A 16,094-nucleotide genomic window follows, 5' to 3' on the forward strand; every position below is an offset into this window, starting at 1 on the left:
AGGCGCCCAGCTGGCTCCAGCCCACCAGCCGGCAGCCGGGCGATCTCCGGTCCTTGGATCAGTATGTAACTGCGACTCGAGCTTCAGAACCCTTCAGAAACTGAGCACGCAAGCCAGCAGAGAGAAAACAACTCATCGCAACAGAAGGGCAGATAGAAGCTGTGTAAAGTGTATTTACAGGCATTTTATTCAGCATCAGGACAAAGGGAAAAACATGTCTTCTCCCCTTCGTGTCCAAGCAAGCAGCATAAGCAAAAGCTATACACACAACGGAAGTTCCCAACAAGCTGTGCTGGAAGGTAAACAGACATGTGGCATACAACAACTCCACACATCTGTTAAGGTGGAACGGAATATTGTAACAGACATTTGGTGCGTCGCCGCCCACGACCTCCAAGCCTACCCCGAGCTGTCGAGTGAAGGGGGGAGCTGCGCCGCTTTGCATATGCTCTGCCGCTGGTCCAGAGGTCCCCACATGCCTAGAAGCAGTGCTTCGAATGGCAAAACAAACTCTGCCAGTTTGTAGAAATGGCAAAATTGACGGCAATTATTAGAGGCCACTCAAATCAGAGAATAATTAGCGAGTGGGATGGAGTGAAGGTATACATGAAAAAATATGGTTCCGGAATTGAAATATTAATAGAGAATGTGTAAAACGTGCAGGGGTAAGCAATAAAATAATAACAGAATCAACTGAATAATTATTAAATTATAACAACACAACAAGATGGAAGAAGTAAAATATTGAGATCACACATGGGTGAAGGGGAGTGGGGGTATATAGGAACCTATAATATCATATATAATATAATTTGTGAATTGTGTTGTATTTACATATAGCAAAGGGAAGCCTAGAGCAACTAGATATATTTTAATTTAAGTAAACTATGTAATAGGGTTATGTTAGAAAATGAATAGGGGACGCGGGTGGCGCTGTGGGTAAAACTTCAGTGCCTAGGAATTGCTGATCGTATGGTCGGCGGTTCAAACCCCTGCGGCGGTGAGCTCCCATCTTTCGGTCCCAGCTCCTGCCCACCTAGCAGTTCAAAAGCACCCCTAAGTGCAAGTAGATAAAGAGGTACTGCTTTATAGCGGGAAGATAAACGGCGTTTCCGTGTGCTGCACTGGTGCTGGCTCGCCAGCTGCAGTTTCGTCACGCTGGCCACATGACCCGGAAGTGTCTTCGGACGGCGCCGGCTCATGGCCTCTAGAGCGAGATAAGCACGCAACCCTAGAGTCAGACACGACTGGCCCGTACGGGCAGGGGTACCTTTACCTTTACCTTTACTAGAAAATGAATATGGATTTTGAATTTGATATTTGTAATTTTTTTGGGTTTTGAAATAAATTTTAAAAAAATTAAAAAGAAGAAGCATCAGCAGTGTTCATGCCAGAGCATAATTTTCACCCCAAAGGAGGAAATGCCAAAATTGGGGGGGGGGGAGGGTTCCTCTCCCATCCTGATCCTCTCCTTCTTGATCTGACCATTAATAAAACCTTCCTAAGCATGATCCAGCTTCTCTGTTGGTGGCAGACAAAACAGCAGCACCTGCTGAGCGGCGTTTGCCAATACGTTTCTTTTGCTTATTCACTTGCAGAATGCGGCGCCTTTCCACGTGGCAGTGCGAGACGACAACTGCATCGCCGTTTCCCTCGAAGCAGCGGACGTGGTGAGCTCGTCCTCGGTGTACGTTGTCAAAATCACCGGCGAATCTAAGAACTATTTTTTCCAGTTTGACGAATTCAACAGCACTTTACCTGCTCCTGTGGTTTTCAATGCCTCGTACCATGGCCTTTATTACATAGTGACTCTGGTCGTGGTGAGCGCAAACATGGTTTCCAAGCCAGCGAGATCCATCACGGTGTTAACCAGTAAGTAACTTTTAAAAATCAAAGTGAACGCGTTTGAAACTTGGGCACTATGCCTTTTTGCAGTTTATTGGTGCCGGACATGGAGTGGAGAGAGGAGCCAGTGAAGTGCAGTGGTTTAAGTGATGGACCAGGGTTCAAATCCCCACACAGTCATGAAGTTCACAGGGATATCTTGGGTTGGTCACTGCCTCTCAGCCTGTCCTCCATCACAGGGTTGTTGTGGGGATTAAATGAGGAGGGGGAGAACCATATGTCCCCCCTTCAGCTTATTGGAGAAAAAGATGGAATATGAATGCAATCAATTAATAAGAGGCAGGCATCCCGAGAAGGAGAATTCACAGCACATCCTGAGAGCCAGCCACCATGAATATCGCAACTGAAATAATAGGCAGGCACGCCAGCAGACTGAACCTACCAGTCTGCCTTCCTCATGCCTCTACGTTTTCTGAATCCATGGCCATTCATGCGTTTGATGCTGTGTCTTTAGGGGTGTTGCTGCACTTCAGCTCCCATCAGTCCCAGCCAGGAGGGGCACCAGTCAGAGACATAGCTGTCAACCGTCCCTTATTTGGTGGGAAACTCCCTTATCCCAGCGCCGTGTCCCGCTGCTGTCCCTTATTGATGATGTCCCTTAAATTTCCTGGGTTTCAAAGGAAGCAGCTCCTCTCCCTCCCTCCCTGTCGGCCAGGGAGGAGGGAGGCTTCAACTGTGTTGCTTGGCTGTGTTGCTCACCCAATAAGGAGTCTAAGAACGATTGGGGGGTGGAGCTTGCATGCCTTGTGCCGATCAAATCGGCCGCGTTGCCTGGGGACTCGCTTTTGCTCAGCGCTTCCCAGCGGAGAGGTGACGATGGTTTTCCTTGCTGCATCCCCTTTGCCGGGTTGCTGCGCTGTGGGAACCACCGCTTGAGGCTTCGTTTGGCTGCTGGCTGGGCTTTCTACCTTTGGCTTGGAGGGGCTCAGAAGTTGAACATACCTGTGCTTGGAAAATCCCTTATTTTGGCTGCTGATCCCTTATTTTCAAGGCTGCTGGTCCCTTATTTTCAAATCTGTAAGTTGACAGCTATGGTCAGAGATGTAGTCCCTCAACATTGGTAGAACCACAGTTTAGCCACCCCTGGTTAGTGATCCATTTGGTCCCCACCCCCTGGACTGGGGTTGCTATTTACATACATAGATGCCAATGTCACCTTTCATCTCTAGGCAAAGAGGAGCTAGGGAATTCTGCTCTGGAGGGTAGGACCTGTGCCAATGACTTCAAGTTACAAGAAAGGAGATCGGACTTAACTTCAGGAAAAGCTTTCTGGCAGTAAGAGTTGTTCAACATGGGAACAGACTCCCTAGGGAGGTTGTAGACTCCCTTCCTTGGAGGTTTTTAAGCCGATGGTTGGGTGGCCATTTGTCATGGGTGCTTTGATTGAAATTCTGACACCCTTGGGTCTCTTCCAACATTATAATTCTATGATTCTGGGGCTGAGGCAGGATCACAGGGGTAACACAGTGCCTGGATTTGATTCCTCTTCCCTCCCCATCCCTTTCTCCTTGTGTGCCATGTGGTTTGTTTGTTTTTTTCAATCATAAGGCTGTGGGCAGGGACTGTTGTGTTTCAACTGATTGCATGTAAGTTCCTCCTGCTAGCCTTTTTTTCTGCTTAAGAGTACAAGCTCTCCAAATAAATAAATGAAATGAAATAAATAAGAAATGCCCCACCCCCTCAGTCTGGACCTGGATTCCCCCACATGCCTTCCTGCTATTTATTAAACAAAAGCCACGCGCCCTGGAGCCAAACATGTCTAGTTTGGCCCACAGATGGAGAGAAAGCGGTGACAGGAGTAGAAAAATCCTGGCGGAAGACGGTTTGAAAAGACACGAGGAATGAGAAGGGGAAAGCGGAAGGGTTTACCCAGTGTTCGCCGACACTCGGCGGTTAAAACACCACCTTCTTTATATTGCGATCCTTAATTACCATTGTTGTCAACGGCAACCCGTGCAGCAGTCGAAACTCGCCGCGCCATATGGCTTCCTGTCTGCTAAAGATCACTGGCGTATGGAGACCATATGAGAGCATATTGACAGAGCGCATGCCTAATTGTGGCTGGGCCTTACAGATTGGCGTGCCACTTCGATCCAGGCAGGCGTCGCGCTCCCAGCCCGTCCGCCGGCGTCGGCTGCCGTGGGACACAGCAAACGAGGCCCCCAAAGAGGCCTCACTCTGTGAAATAAGCATCACCGAAGCAATTGGTCCCTTAGTTGTCCTTTGACATTTCACCACAGTTCCTCAGGGCCTATTGATGTTTGCAGGAGAGCTGCTCATCACTGTCACATCCCTCTTCAGGGAAAGAGCGCACAAGTCTTCAGAACAATGGCTTGAATGTCAGCCTAATATGCATGAGGCTGGCGCTTTCCTGCTTAGGAGTCGCATGGGCATCTGGTACATGTTATCTTCAACTACCTTCACTATGGGTCGAGATAGATCCTGTTCACATTTTTCTTGGGTGTTGATGCTGGGTATGTGAAAATTTCTCAGAATAGAGTCATAGAAATGTAGAGTTGGAAGGGATCACGATTGTCATCTAGTAAAAACCCCCTGCAATACAGGAATCTTTTGCCCAAGGTGGGGCTAGAACCCACAAAGCTAAGATTAAGAGGTTTAGGCTGTCAGGAGGTCAGTCTGTTAAGCCTCGCCTGAAAAAGAGGGCGTGTCTCAACAATTAAAAGAGGGGAAAGAGGGCACAGGTTTGCATAACATCTGCCGGGGCTGATTTAATAATAACTATAATAATAATTTATTATTTATACCCCGCCCATCTGGCTGGGTTTCTCCAGCCAATCTGGGCGGCTTCCAACGGAATATTAAAATACAATAACCTATTAAACATTAAAAGCTTTTTTAAACAGGGCTGCCTTCAGATGTCTTCTAAAAGTCTGGTAGTTGTTCTCTTTGACATATGGTGGGACAGCATCCCACAGGGCGGGTGCCACTACCGAGAAGGCCCTCTGCCTGGTTCCCTGTAACTTGGCTTCTCGCAGTGAGGGAACTGCCAGAAGACCCTCGGTGCTGGACCTCAGTGTCCAGGCAGAATGATGGGGGTGGAGAGGCTCCTTCAGGTATACCGGACCGAGGCCATTTAGGACTTTAAAGGTCAGCACCAAGACTTTGAATTTCTACATACAGGTGCCCTTGTGGAAAGGATTAGTGCAACAGACGTAGGTTGCCGTGCCTCTCACGTTGGCAGGGGAGAGTGTGACCAGGTGACCTGAGGCTCTGCTCCATCTGCTGTGCAGGGGCTCGCTGTTGATGACAGGCAGTTCTGATGCCCTTACCTGCTCTCCCTTTTAAAAGGGTTATTTCTCTTTGAACTGGGCTCACACCAGACAGGCCTTCAAATGGTGGGCTCCCACAAGTAGAAGCTACAGGACTGCCCTAGCTGGCAGCCAGCTTGAGTGTTATGTTGCATAGTGAGAGGCAAGAGAGAGAGAGAATATGTGTTCTTTCCATCCCTCTTGCTTCTTGCTGAAGTCTCTGTCCCACCCCCAGGTTTCAATCAGCACTACAAAGCTCCTTTCCAGGCTGGCTGGTTCCCAGGAGAGAGGGAACACTCTTATTAGGGTCTGGGGAGACACTGTTCTATTTTGATCTCTCTCTCTCTCTCCCACCCCCCTGCCCATGTGCATATGAGGAACTCTAAGAAAATAAAATACCTAGGGAAAATTCCTCTATTTATTCCCAATAATTAAAATTTGACTAGGCACTGGATTCTTAATTATCCGCTCTCTCTGCAATGCCTTAGAGAGGTGGGGAAGCAATATTAGTGGAGCCTAACAGAAGTTGTGCTCAGAGCAATACCATAGCATACCTTCGCCAGTACCAAACCATTGGTTTAATGAAGACAACTTGCCATATAATAGTAATTTTTGGAAGTCCAGAGACCCATCCTTTGTCAATTAAAACACACAATAAAACACTCCAGTTGAAACAACCCGGTAATCAAATCAGGTTGGCAGGTTAAAAGAATGTCCTTGCAAATATCCCACGAGCTGTGGAATAATTTGTAGTAGCTTGGTAAAGATTTCTGGCATCTAGTGTTTCAGTGATAGCAAGAACAAAAAGGGTTATTGTTGTTGTTTTAAAAAAGAAGCACATTAGGTTAGGTATTCCTAACTCAAGTGTATAGTTGGACTTGCATATGCAGTTTCCCCTTGTGTGTGAATAATGAGATACAGTAGGTCATTGGATCTATTCGCCAATCCCCTAGTTCACCATTTTGCATTCAGCTCCACCTCATCTGTTATTTTGCACCTGCCTGCAGCTGGTGGATCTCAAGGTTCTCTGAAGAAACGAAGAACATTCAGCCAGCCTAAAGATTGCCCATGCAATTTTGGCTTCCATAAGGCAGTGCAAACCACTGTACTGTGTGCTCCAAAGTCTGCTCACTCCAAGTTCGTTGTGCATGAAGTCAAATGTGAGGGGACCCATCTCAGAGGCGGAGAATGGGCTTCAGCCGAAGAAGCCCCAGGTTCTGTCTCTGACATCTCTGGTTAAATGGGAGAGGCCCTTGCCTCACACCCTGGAGAACCACTGCCAGTCAGAGTAGGCATTATTGATCCAGGTAGACAACTCGCCTAACGAGGTATAAGACATCTTCCTCTGAGAGCATGGAGGTTGCAGCCTAGCCTGTGAATTGGCTTTAGGTACCAAGGAAGAAAATCCCCAGATTTATTTTTCTTTGAATGAAATCTGCAGCATGAATCTCGGCCAATTTTACTGATGCTTTCAAGATACTGTTTTCGTTTTTGGAAAGCAATTTAAAACTTTGCTACTAAAACAACATGCTTGCATCGTCACCCTTTCTCCATCTAGAGGCTTAGTTTTAAGGCAAGCCTAATAAGATAGCCAGGTCTGGGTCAGATCAATGCAATTTATTTCTTTTTTCTCTTTCGTTCTTTTCTTTTCCCCCTCCTCTCAGCTCTGTATCGATCTTGCTCCTTGTCACAGAGCTGATCACACCGAGAGAATAAAAATGATATGTTTATGAGAAGGGGAATAGCAGCCTGCTGTAAATACACTTCTTCCTCTCTTTGGGAAGAGTTGGAAAACAAATATATTCTTCAACTGGGATATTGACTGGAGCGAACCACCAGTGTGATGGAATGCATAGTGTTGGACACAGATTGCAAAGGTGGTTGCAAAGAGAATATGGCAGGCATGAGGAACCTGTGGCCCTCCAGATGTTGTTGGAGTCAACTACAACTCCCATCAGGCCTAATCAGGCCTAATCAGTATGGGCAGTGATCAGGGATGATGGGAGTTGGGGTCCAGTAACATCTGGAGGGCCACATGTCCACATCCTTGAGCTGTAGGATAACCCCCAGGTATGACTTCACCCATTCTTCCTTTAGTTGTTTAGTTGTTTAGTCATGTCCGACTCTTCGTGACCCCATGGACCAGAGCACGCCAGGCACTCCTGTCTTCCACTGCCTCCCACAGTTTGGTCAAACTCATGCTGGTAGCTTCAAGAACACTGTCCAACCATCTTGTCCTCTGTCGTCCCCTTCTCCTTGTGCCTTCCATCTTTCCCAACATCAGGGTCTTTTCCAGGGAGTCTTCTCTTCTCATGCGGTGGCCAAAGTATCGGAGCCTCAGCTTCACGATCTGTCCTTCCAGTGAGCACTCAGGGCTGATTTCCTTAAGAATGGAGAGGTTTGATCTTCTTGCAATCCATGGGACTCTCAAGAGTCTCCTCCAACACCATAATTCAAAAGCATCAATTCTTCGGCGATCAACTTTCTTTATGGTCCAGGTCTCACTTCCATACATCGCTACTGGGAAAACCATAGCTTTAACTATACGGACCTTTGTTGGTAAGGTGATGTCTCTGCTTTTTAAGACGCTGTCTAGGTTTGTCATTGCTTTTCTCCCAAGAAGCAGGTGTCTTTTAATTTCGTGACTGCTGTCGCCATCTGCAGTGATCATGGAGCCCAAGAAAATAAAATCTTTCACTGCCTCCATTTCTTCCCCTTCTATTTGCCAGGAGGTGATGGGCCCAGTGGCCATGATCTTAGTTTTTTTTGATGTTGAGCTTCAGCCCATATTTTGCACTCTCCTCTTTCACCCTCATTAAAAGGTTCTTTGATTCCTCCTCACTTTCTGCCATCAAGGTTGTGTCATTTGCATATCTGAGGTTGTTGATATTTCTTCCGGCAATCTTAATTCTGGCTAGGGATTCATCCAGCCCAGCCTTTTGCATGATGAATTCTGCACATGGAACTGAAGTGTTGGAAGGGACCCCCGTGCATTTATAAAGAAGCACACTTTCTCCTGGGTTGCAACACAACAACCACAACAAAACCAGGTCTAGCCTCCTTCTCTGATATTGGGGGTCTTACATCTGATGAAGTATGGTCCATTGGCTTGAAAACTGATGCCATTAAAGCAACCTTTCAGTGCCGCAAGGGTCTTGTTGCTTTTGCTGAAGCAGATTAACACGGCTGCTCTTCTGGAAATCGACCTTGAACAGTGAGTGCGTAGGGTACTTAGCTACTGAGATATTTCCAAAAGACGCAATGTTGAATGCAGCATCTCCAAATGCTATTCATTAATCCATGTTGATTTGCTGGCTGCAGCTAGAAAGAAAACAGAAGAAGGGAGAGCTTAATGATGCCTCCCACTTGATCTAATCATCACTTAATTAAATCAAAAGATCAGGGCCAAAATAAAATTGTAATAAAAATGAATACCAAGCTTGCATTCCTCATCTGATTTCTTCTGGGAAGAAGTAACAGGGTAATGCAATCGCTCAGTCTATAAACTTGCCGTAATTAGAAAATTGTAATGTGATTATGGCCTGAGAAGGCTTCATCAGGCAGAAAGTCATGAAGGATAGCTAAGTCCCATGTGCCTTCAGACCATAGTAGAGGCAAGATGAATCCAGGAGGAGTCCCAAGGCAGACCATCATGCCTGATCCTACCTAGAAAATTGTCTGAACCTAACCCTGTCCAAAGGTTTCACTGCATCGGTTACTTAATAATTTGCCTTTCCTCTGAAGACATCAAGGCAGTGTACGTGATTCATCCTGACCCAAATTTTATCCTCACAATGTCCCTGTGGGGTTTGTCAGGCTGAGGGAGTGCAGGCCCAAGTTTCACGGCTGGGTAGGGATATGCACCAGTTCTAGGGAAACACTCTAACCACTACACCATGCTGTCATTATGTTGCAAAATGTCAGTTGAAACATGGCTCTTGCAATTCACACCTCTGAATTTGGTAAATAATATGTACAAAGCTGCATTTATGAGGGGAAAGTGTGCAAAAACACATTAGGGGGAACTTGCTGTGTATATTAGACAAAATTGCAGACCGAAACATCAATATTAGGAGAGTTTTCATAAAGGCATTTGTTGTTGTTGCAAGCTATTGCGAAAATGTGGCAAACTGAATCCAAGACTGAAAATGTGAGAGGTGGTGATAAACTGAAATCGGCAGACTTCTCCATCCCTACCTGGTGTGATAGAACATTAGAGGCATTGGGGGAAATTATAATAGAGGCTCTCCCACATCCAGCTTCCTGGAACTCTTCTGAAAGCTGGGATGCCACATTTGAGAGATGTCCCATGGCAACATCAGGTGTGTGCCATGCTGGGGGGCACTGGGACCCGAAGAGCTGCCCAAGGGTGCCACATGCTGGTCACTGCAGGCAATGGAACAATTCACACATTTACCTTTTACACACTGAGAAATAAAGCAATTTATTTGCATGTACGACTAAGACCCCAAGTCACTGCAAAATATGCATCTCTTTCTAAAAGTATAACCTGATTATCCTGAGAACTAAAATGCATTCTCTCTCTCTCTCTTTCAGAACCTCTACCTGTAACCAGCGTTTCCATCTATGACTATAAACCATCACCAGAAACTGGGGTGCTGTTTGAGATCCAGTATCCAGAGAAGTACAATGTGTTCACCCGTGTGAATATAAGCTACTGGGAAGGGAAAGACTATCGGACCATGTTATATAAAGGTAGGTGGAATCTTAAACAATAGTAGTTGAGGTCAGAGCCAAAAATGAGGAGACAGAACCAAAAGTGGGCAGGACAGCCCCTTTTTCTCTCAAGTCTCTTTTTGATACCTCTCCCTTGCTTCTCTGCCTCCCAGTTTTCCGCCGCTCACCAGACTGTCAGGAGAAGGACAGATTATTCTAGTTAGAAGTCTGAGCAGATCACTTGCAGGGGGCTTCCCCCTCCACCTTAGATCACTCCATCCTTCTGGTCTCCTCCTGAACATTTTCCCCTCCTGACCTTCTCTCCCTTTGGACTCCACCCAACCACAGGAAATTAGGTGTGATCCAAAAGTTCCCCACTTGGATATATCCAATTGTCTTCACATACAGAACAGTCTGGTAGTGCTGCCTGCCTACACCCTTCTCTGTTCTACCAACAACTCCCAGCCCTTTCTGTCCCTGGGCCCTGTATGCTGACCTTGTCTCAAACCTTTGGGCAAGTTAGAATGTTTATAGTCATTCCATAGCACCTCAGCAGCTGATCCAATGGCCAGGGAGATCTCCTTTCAATATGATGCAACACAAATACAGAAATATCTTTTTTTGCCCAGATACTCATCACCTACTGAAGGTGTAAAGTTCACATGAAGCTGGAAATAAGGGGCAATTCACAAGGCCAGCCATTTCATTAGTTGATTATCCTGTTGTGATGGCATTATTGCTTTATGTCAAGACCTGGGGGATAAAGTTCCTGCTAAGGGTGTCATTGAACAAATATTCCCCCTACAGACCATGCTTCTTACTACCTATTACATTAGCTCGATGATCAAGAACAGGCATAGGCAAACTCTGACCCTCCAGATGTTTGGGACTACAATTCCCATCATCCCTCGCTAACAGGACCAGTGGTGAGGGATAATGGGAATTGTAGTCCCAAACATCTGGAGGGCCGGAGTTTGCCTATGCCTGATCAAGAACATCCTTTGCATGCTGAAGGTCCCAGATTTAACCCCCAACATCTCTAGGTAGGGATTGTCCCCTGCCTGAAGCCCTGGAGAGCTGCAGCCAACCAGCATCAATGGTACTGAATAAGATGGGCCAATGGTCTGTCTCGGTGTAAGGCAACTTCCTATTTTCCTAAGCAAGAATCGTTTTCTGTCTTTTGTTCAGCTGAATAGCTGAAGAAGCTGGAATGTTACTATTAATTATTATGGGTCATTATTTGGGGGAGGCCTGGAGCTCTGTGATAGAGCATCTGCTGAATACAAAGAAGGACTCAGGATCATCCCCTGGTATCTCCAGGTAGGATGGAGAAAGACCTATATCCAAAACTGTGGAAAGCTGGTGCCAGTCAGTCCATAGGGAACACTGAAGTACGAAGCAGACAAGTCACCTAAATAGTAATTGCTGTGAATGGGGGGGGGGGAGTAAATTGCAGGCATGGGGGGCATTGATTCAGAATAGGACCATACCATGGTGCAGGGATTGGGGGCTTTAACAAAAGAAACCCCCACAATTTAGCATCTTTGGTTTGCTCCCTGCAAGTTTTGCCCCTTGGCGGTTTGTTAGGAATGAAAAAGCTTATATCTGTTCCTCGAAATGTTTTGTGTCACACCGTACATAATAATATACTAATAATTTATTATTTATACCCCGCCCATCTGGCTGGGTTTCCCCAGCCACTCTGGGCGGCTTCCAACAGCATATTAAAATACAATAACCTATTAAACATTAAAAGCTTCCCTAAACAGGGCTGCCTTCAGATGTCTTCTAAAAGTCTGGTAGTTGTTTGGTATGTTGCCACTTGCAATTCCTTTGCCTACTTTCGTGTTTATTTTCCTGGGTCTTGCTTCTAAGTACTTTTGACAGCCAGGAAGAAAAGAGTGGAGGCACGGAGTGGGGGCAGGAGTGTAGAAATGTTGTTGAGTGCACACAAATCCTGTATCTCTGAGACTGTGCCAAGCAATATCTGTCTCCTTAAGGCTGTGACGTCGGGTCTTCTGGCTCATGTAATCTGTGCCATTTATTCACCACCCTGCAGATTTCTTTAAAGGCAAAACCGTTTTCAATCACTGGCTGCCAGGAATATGTTACAGCAACATCACGTTTCAGCTGGTGTCTGAAGCGACGTTCAGCAAAAGCACCCTGGTGGAATACAGTGGGGTGAAACACGAAGCAAAGCAACACCGAACAGGTAGAACAAGTGGCTTCTGTATGTCGTGTGCACATTGTATCCGGATACAATTCATTGTCCCCATAAGCAGAAGCCTCTTCCTTTGGCCTGAGAGAAACCCTGCTGTGAACCTGTGCTTTAGAGGCCTCCCCAAGACCTGTACCCTATATGCCCGGGATGGGGCAGACAGATGCCATGGCCCTCTAATTGTTATTAGACTCCAACTCCCATCTGCCTTAGCCAGCATGGCCAATGGGGAGGGATGAGGGGAGTTGTAGTCTTGAGGACATGGGGGCTCCCCATAGCAGTGGCGTAGCATGGGGGTGCAGGGGGGGCCGGCCGCACCGGGCGCAACATCTGGGAGTTAGGGTTAGGGGGCTCAAATCCATGGGTTAGGGGGCGCAAATCCACGGGTTAGGGGGTGCAAATTACTTGCCTTGCCCCGGGTGCTGACAACCCACGCTACGCCACTGCCCCATAGCTAACCTGCAGTACAGGCCAAGCATGATCAAGGCATGATGGAGAACAGCAGCAACTGGGAAAAGATAGACATAATATTTTACAAGGACAGAAAGAAACATCATGGACAGAGTCATTGTCACACACAGGAAGAATAAGGATATAGTTTGAATGCTTCACCTGTACGTTTGTACAGTGGTACCTCAGGTTAAGTACTTAATTCGTTCCGGAGGTCCGTTCTTAACCTGAAACTGTTCTTAACCTGAAGCACCACTTTAGCTAATGGGGCCTCCTGCTGCTGCCACGCCGCCGGAGCACAATTTCTGTTCTCATCCTGAAGCAAAGTTCTTAACCCGAGGTACTATTTCTGGGTTAGCAGAGTCTGTAACCTGAAGCGTATGTAGCCTGAAGCATATGTAACCTGAGGTACCACTGTAAATCATTTAATGTGTCAATACGAATGGAAGTTGTTAATATTGTAGTTGTTGTATAACATTTGAACACCTCTTTGTTAAAGTATTGAGAAGGGAAAGGCAGGTCAGGCAGTTTAAGGGAATTTGAGTTAATTTGGAATTTATCTGCTATTTTGTGTGTGTGCCTTATCTATGTTCATGATAATCATAGGGCAGTAGTTCCCAACCGTTTTAGTATGGCGAACCACAAGTCCATATTTACCTGGTATGGTGACCCATTAATTTATTATCCCATGAATTTTGGACTATAGGTCTTGGGCAGCTACTGATTGTGTGCATTTGAACTACAAATTTGCTTGTTTTATAATCATTACTTGAGGCATCCAAGGGGAAAAAAAACTGTTTAATGCCCCTATTAATGTGGAATTCATTAAAATATGTATAGTACTTACCAAGTTATTCAGAGTTTTGCTCCTGGGAATGTAAGCACACCATCTGATTGCAGGCTATTTGAAGTTCACTTATAAAGCTTTGTGACCCAAAGTACTTGTGGGTTGGAATGCACAGGTTGAGAAACACTGATCTAGGAAATGAAAATTGATGATTATTATCTATCATTGTATTTTATGCATGATACGCAAATGGGAAAAAGTGTTCTATCTTTTCCAGTTCCCTACCCACCTCGAAACATTTCTGTGCGTATCTTACATATGAACTTCAATGAGAACTGGGAGGAGCAGAGTGGAAGTTTCCCCGAAGAGCCATTCTTGGGGACACAGAAGACAATGCAACAGGACAAAGCCACCCAGATTCTGGATGATCTCCCTGAGCTCCCAACTGCGAACACTTCCTATACGTGGCCTGATTACCGCTACAATAGCAGCGACTACGAAACCACGCCTCAGCCTGACTGGTGGATTAACGAGCCCGACTCCCCAGAGAATGAAGACGAGTTTGTCAACGCGATCCCAAGAGATTATGAGAGCGTCAACCCCACTGAGGAGTTTGGGAGCCCTACGCCGGAGCCTTCCTCGTTCCTCCCAGTGAAAATGGTGCTGAGTTGGCTCCCTCCCAAACCGCCCACGGCGTTTGATGGCTTCCATATTAACATTGAGAGAGAAGGTAAAAGGTCACACGGCGCTGTTGAGAATCATGGCACCAAGGTTGGCGTTGAAACCTGGTATCATTGGGCCCTAACAGGTCTCTTAGTTGTTGCCTGGCCTGGCCTTTCTCTCACCTATCCTTTAATTGTTTTCTGGGCTGGCATTCCCAAATAGTACTACAGTGGTACCTTGGGTTAAGAACTTAATTCATTCTGGAGATCCGTTCTTAACCTGACACTGTTCTTAACCTGAGGTACTACTTTAGCTAATGGGGCCTCCCGCTGCCACCATGCAATTTCTGTTCTCATCCTGAAGCAAAGTTCTTAACCCGAGGTACTATTTCTGGATTAGCGGAGTCTGTAACCTGAAGTGTCTGTAACCCGAGGTACCACTGTGAGGCGGGATGAAGCAGCTGCCTCAGGTGGTGTGAACAAAAGAGGTGGTTCCCCGCGGGAACCATACCCCCTCATCCTGCCACCAAAGCCACTCAGGTAAGGGAGGTTTTGGCGGCAACAGAGCAGCACAGCTTTCCTTTGCTCAGCTTTGCCACCTGTCTCCCCCAACCTCAGCTAGTGCTGAGTCTTGCTGAGTTGGAAAGGGGCTCCTTAAGGAAAAGTGCTTTCTGGAGCCCCCACCCCAATAACGTGGCAAGGCTTTGCAAGGGGCCTCCATCATGGAGGTGGCAGGGGGTGTTTTGCCTCAGTTGCTGAAATGTCTCTAGATATAGTTTGGCCTAGCATCCAGCATGAGTTTGACCAAACTGCGGGAGGCAGTGGAGGACAGAGGTGCCTGGCGTTCTCTGGTCCATGGGGTCACGAAGAGTCGGACACGACTAAACGACTAAACAACAACAACAACAAGCATCCATTTGATTCCTCCCAAGACCCATATGTGGTGTTTCACCATAGCATTGTGGGAAATTAATGGCTCGAACCAGCAGCCCAGGGCTGCTCAGAATGATTCTGTTGCCACCTCCCACCCATCAGTCTAGCCTGCCAGGCCCACTGCAAGAGAAGAGGGTCCACCAAGAGACATCTTGCAAAAAACCCCTTCAACCTGCAGGGTAGCAAAAGCACTGAGCAGCTTCAGAGCTAGCCTCGGATTTTTGTGGGCCTCACGGGCACACCTGCCATTGCTTCGCTCACTCCAGGTGGCCTCTGAAAAGAACAAGAGGAAGCTCCAGAGACATTGCAGAAGCCTCTCCTGAACTCTTCTTCTGCCTCAGTTGTGTTGCTTTTCACTTTCATGCTTTCATGAACCCGTTCCTTGATGACTAGCACCACTCGAAGAGATTTGTCCCATTTTTTAATATATCCCTTTGCTCCCATGCATCCACTCCAGCCGTTCATAACCCTCTCGAGTAATGTTACAAGATGGTAGACAAAGTATATAAATAAAATTTTATTTATTTAATTATTATTATGTTACCAGAATTAATCCATTCCTTCAGCCCTGCGTTAGGCACTGGGACATAATTCAGTTACCTCTGTCACTAGAAACCCTATCAGATTCCAGCTAATTCACACCTCTTCTCTTGATTTAGAGAACTTCACAGAATTCCTGACTGTTGGCGAGGACATTCATGAATTTGCCACGGATTTGAAAGAACCAGGGAAATACACAATATCTGTTACAACATTCAGCTCTTCTGGTTCATGTGAAGTTCGGGAAAGCCAATCTGCCAAAACACTCAGTTTTTATATTAGTAAGTCTACACATAGTTATATAATATACATCAGTATCTGCAATAGTATATTTGGTCGGTACTTAAGTTAATCGATGCTAAATGTTACTTCTCCTTTGCCTTCTTTAAATCTGATTCTTACTGTTTTGGATGCTTCCTCAAGCCGGTTCCTCAGTTGAAGGTTCTGAGAGCTGTAAAGACCAGGTTCATCTTCTTTTGGATGAGAGAGTGCTAGGGACCTTAAGGCAAGGATGGATTACCTGTGGCCCTCCAGATGTTGTTAAACTCCAGTTCCCATCACCCCAGGCAGCATGGCCAAAGTCAGGGATGATGGGAGTTGTAGTCCAGGAATTTATGGAGGCCCACCTGCCCCCACCCCACTTTAAGGCATCA

At 46.4% G+C, this 16,094-nt stretch overlaps 1 protein-coding gene across 4 annotated transcripts in view; it reads left to right on the top strand.

Annotated features, from left to right (window-relative positions):
* The window catches only part of PTPRO (protein tyrosine phosphatase receptor type O), a 135,522-nt gene that overhangs the window by 71,461 nt on the left and 47,967 nt on the right, over positions 1–16,094 (top strand). For all 4 annotated transcript variants that reach the window (XM_081926800.1, XM_081926797.1, XM_081926798.1 and 1 more), the window contains 5 exons: positions 1,599–1,872; positions 9,732–9,890; positions 11,911–12,063; positions 13,584–14,036; positions 15,561–15,722. In XM_081926800.1, the coding sequence (XP_081782926.1) occupies positions 1,599–1,872; positions 9,732–9,890; positions 11,911–12,063; positions 13,584–14,036; positions 15,561–15,722 (1,201 nt within the window). The remainder of the gene's footprint in view (positions 1–1,598; positions 1,873–9,731; positions 9,891–11,910; positions 12,064–13,583; positions 14,037–15,560; positions 15,723–16,094) is intronic.

The sequence above is a fragment of the Podarcis melisellensis genome (genome assembly GCF_964234715.1).
Source record: "Podarcis melisellensis genome assembly, chromosome: 10".
In the NCBI taxonomy this organism is placed as follows: domain Eukaryota; kingdom Metazoa; phylum Chordata; class Lepidosauria; order Squamata; family Lacertidae; genus Podarcis; species Podarcis melisellensis.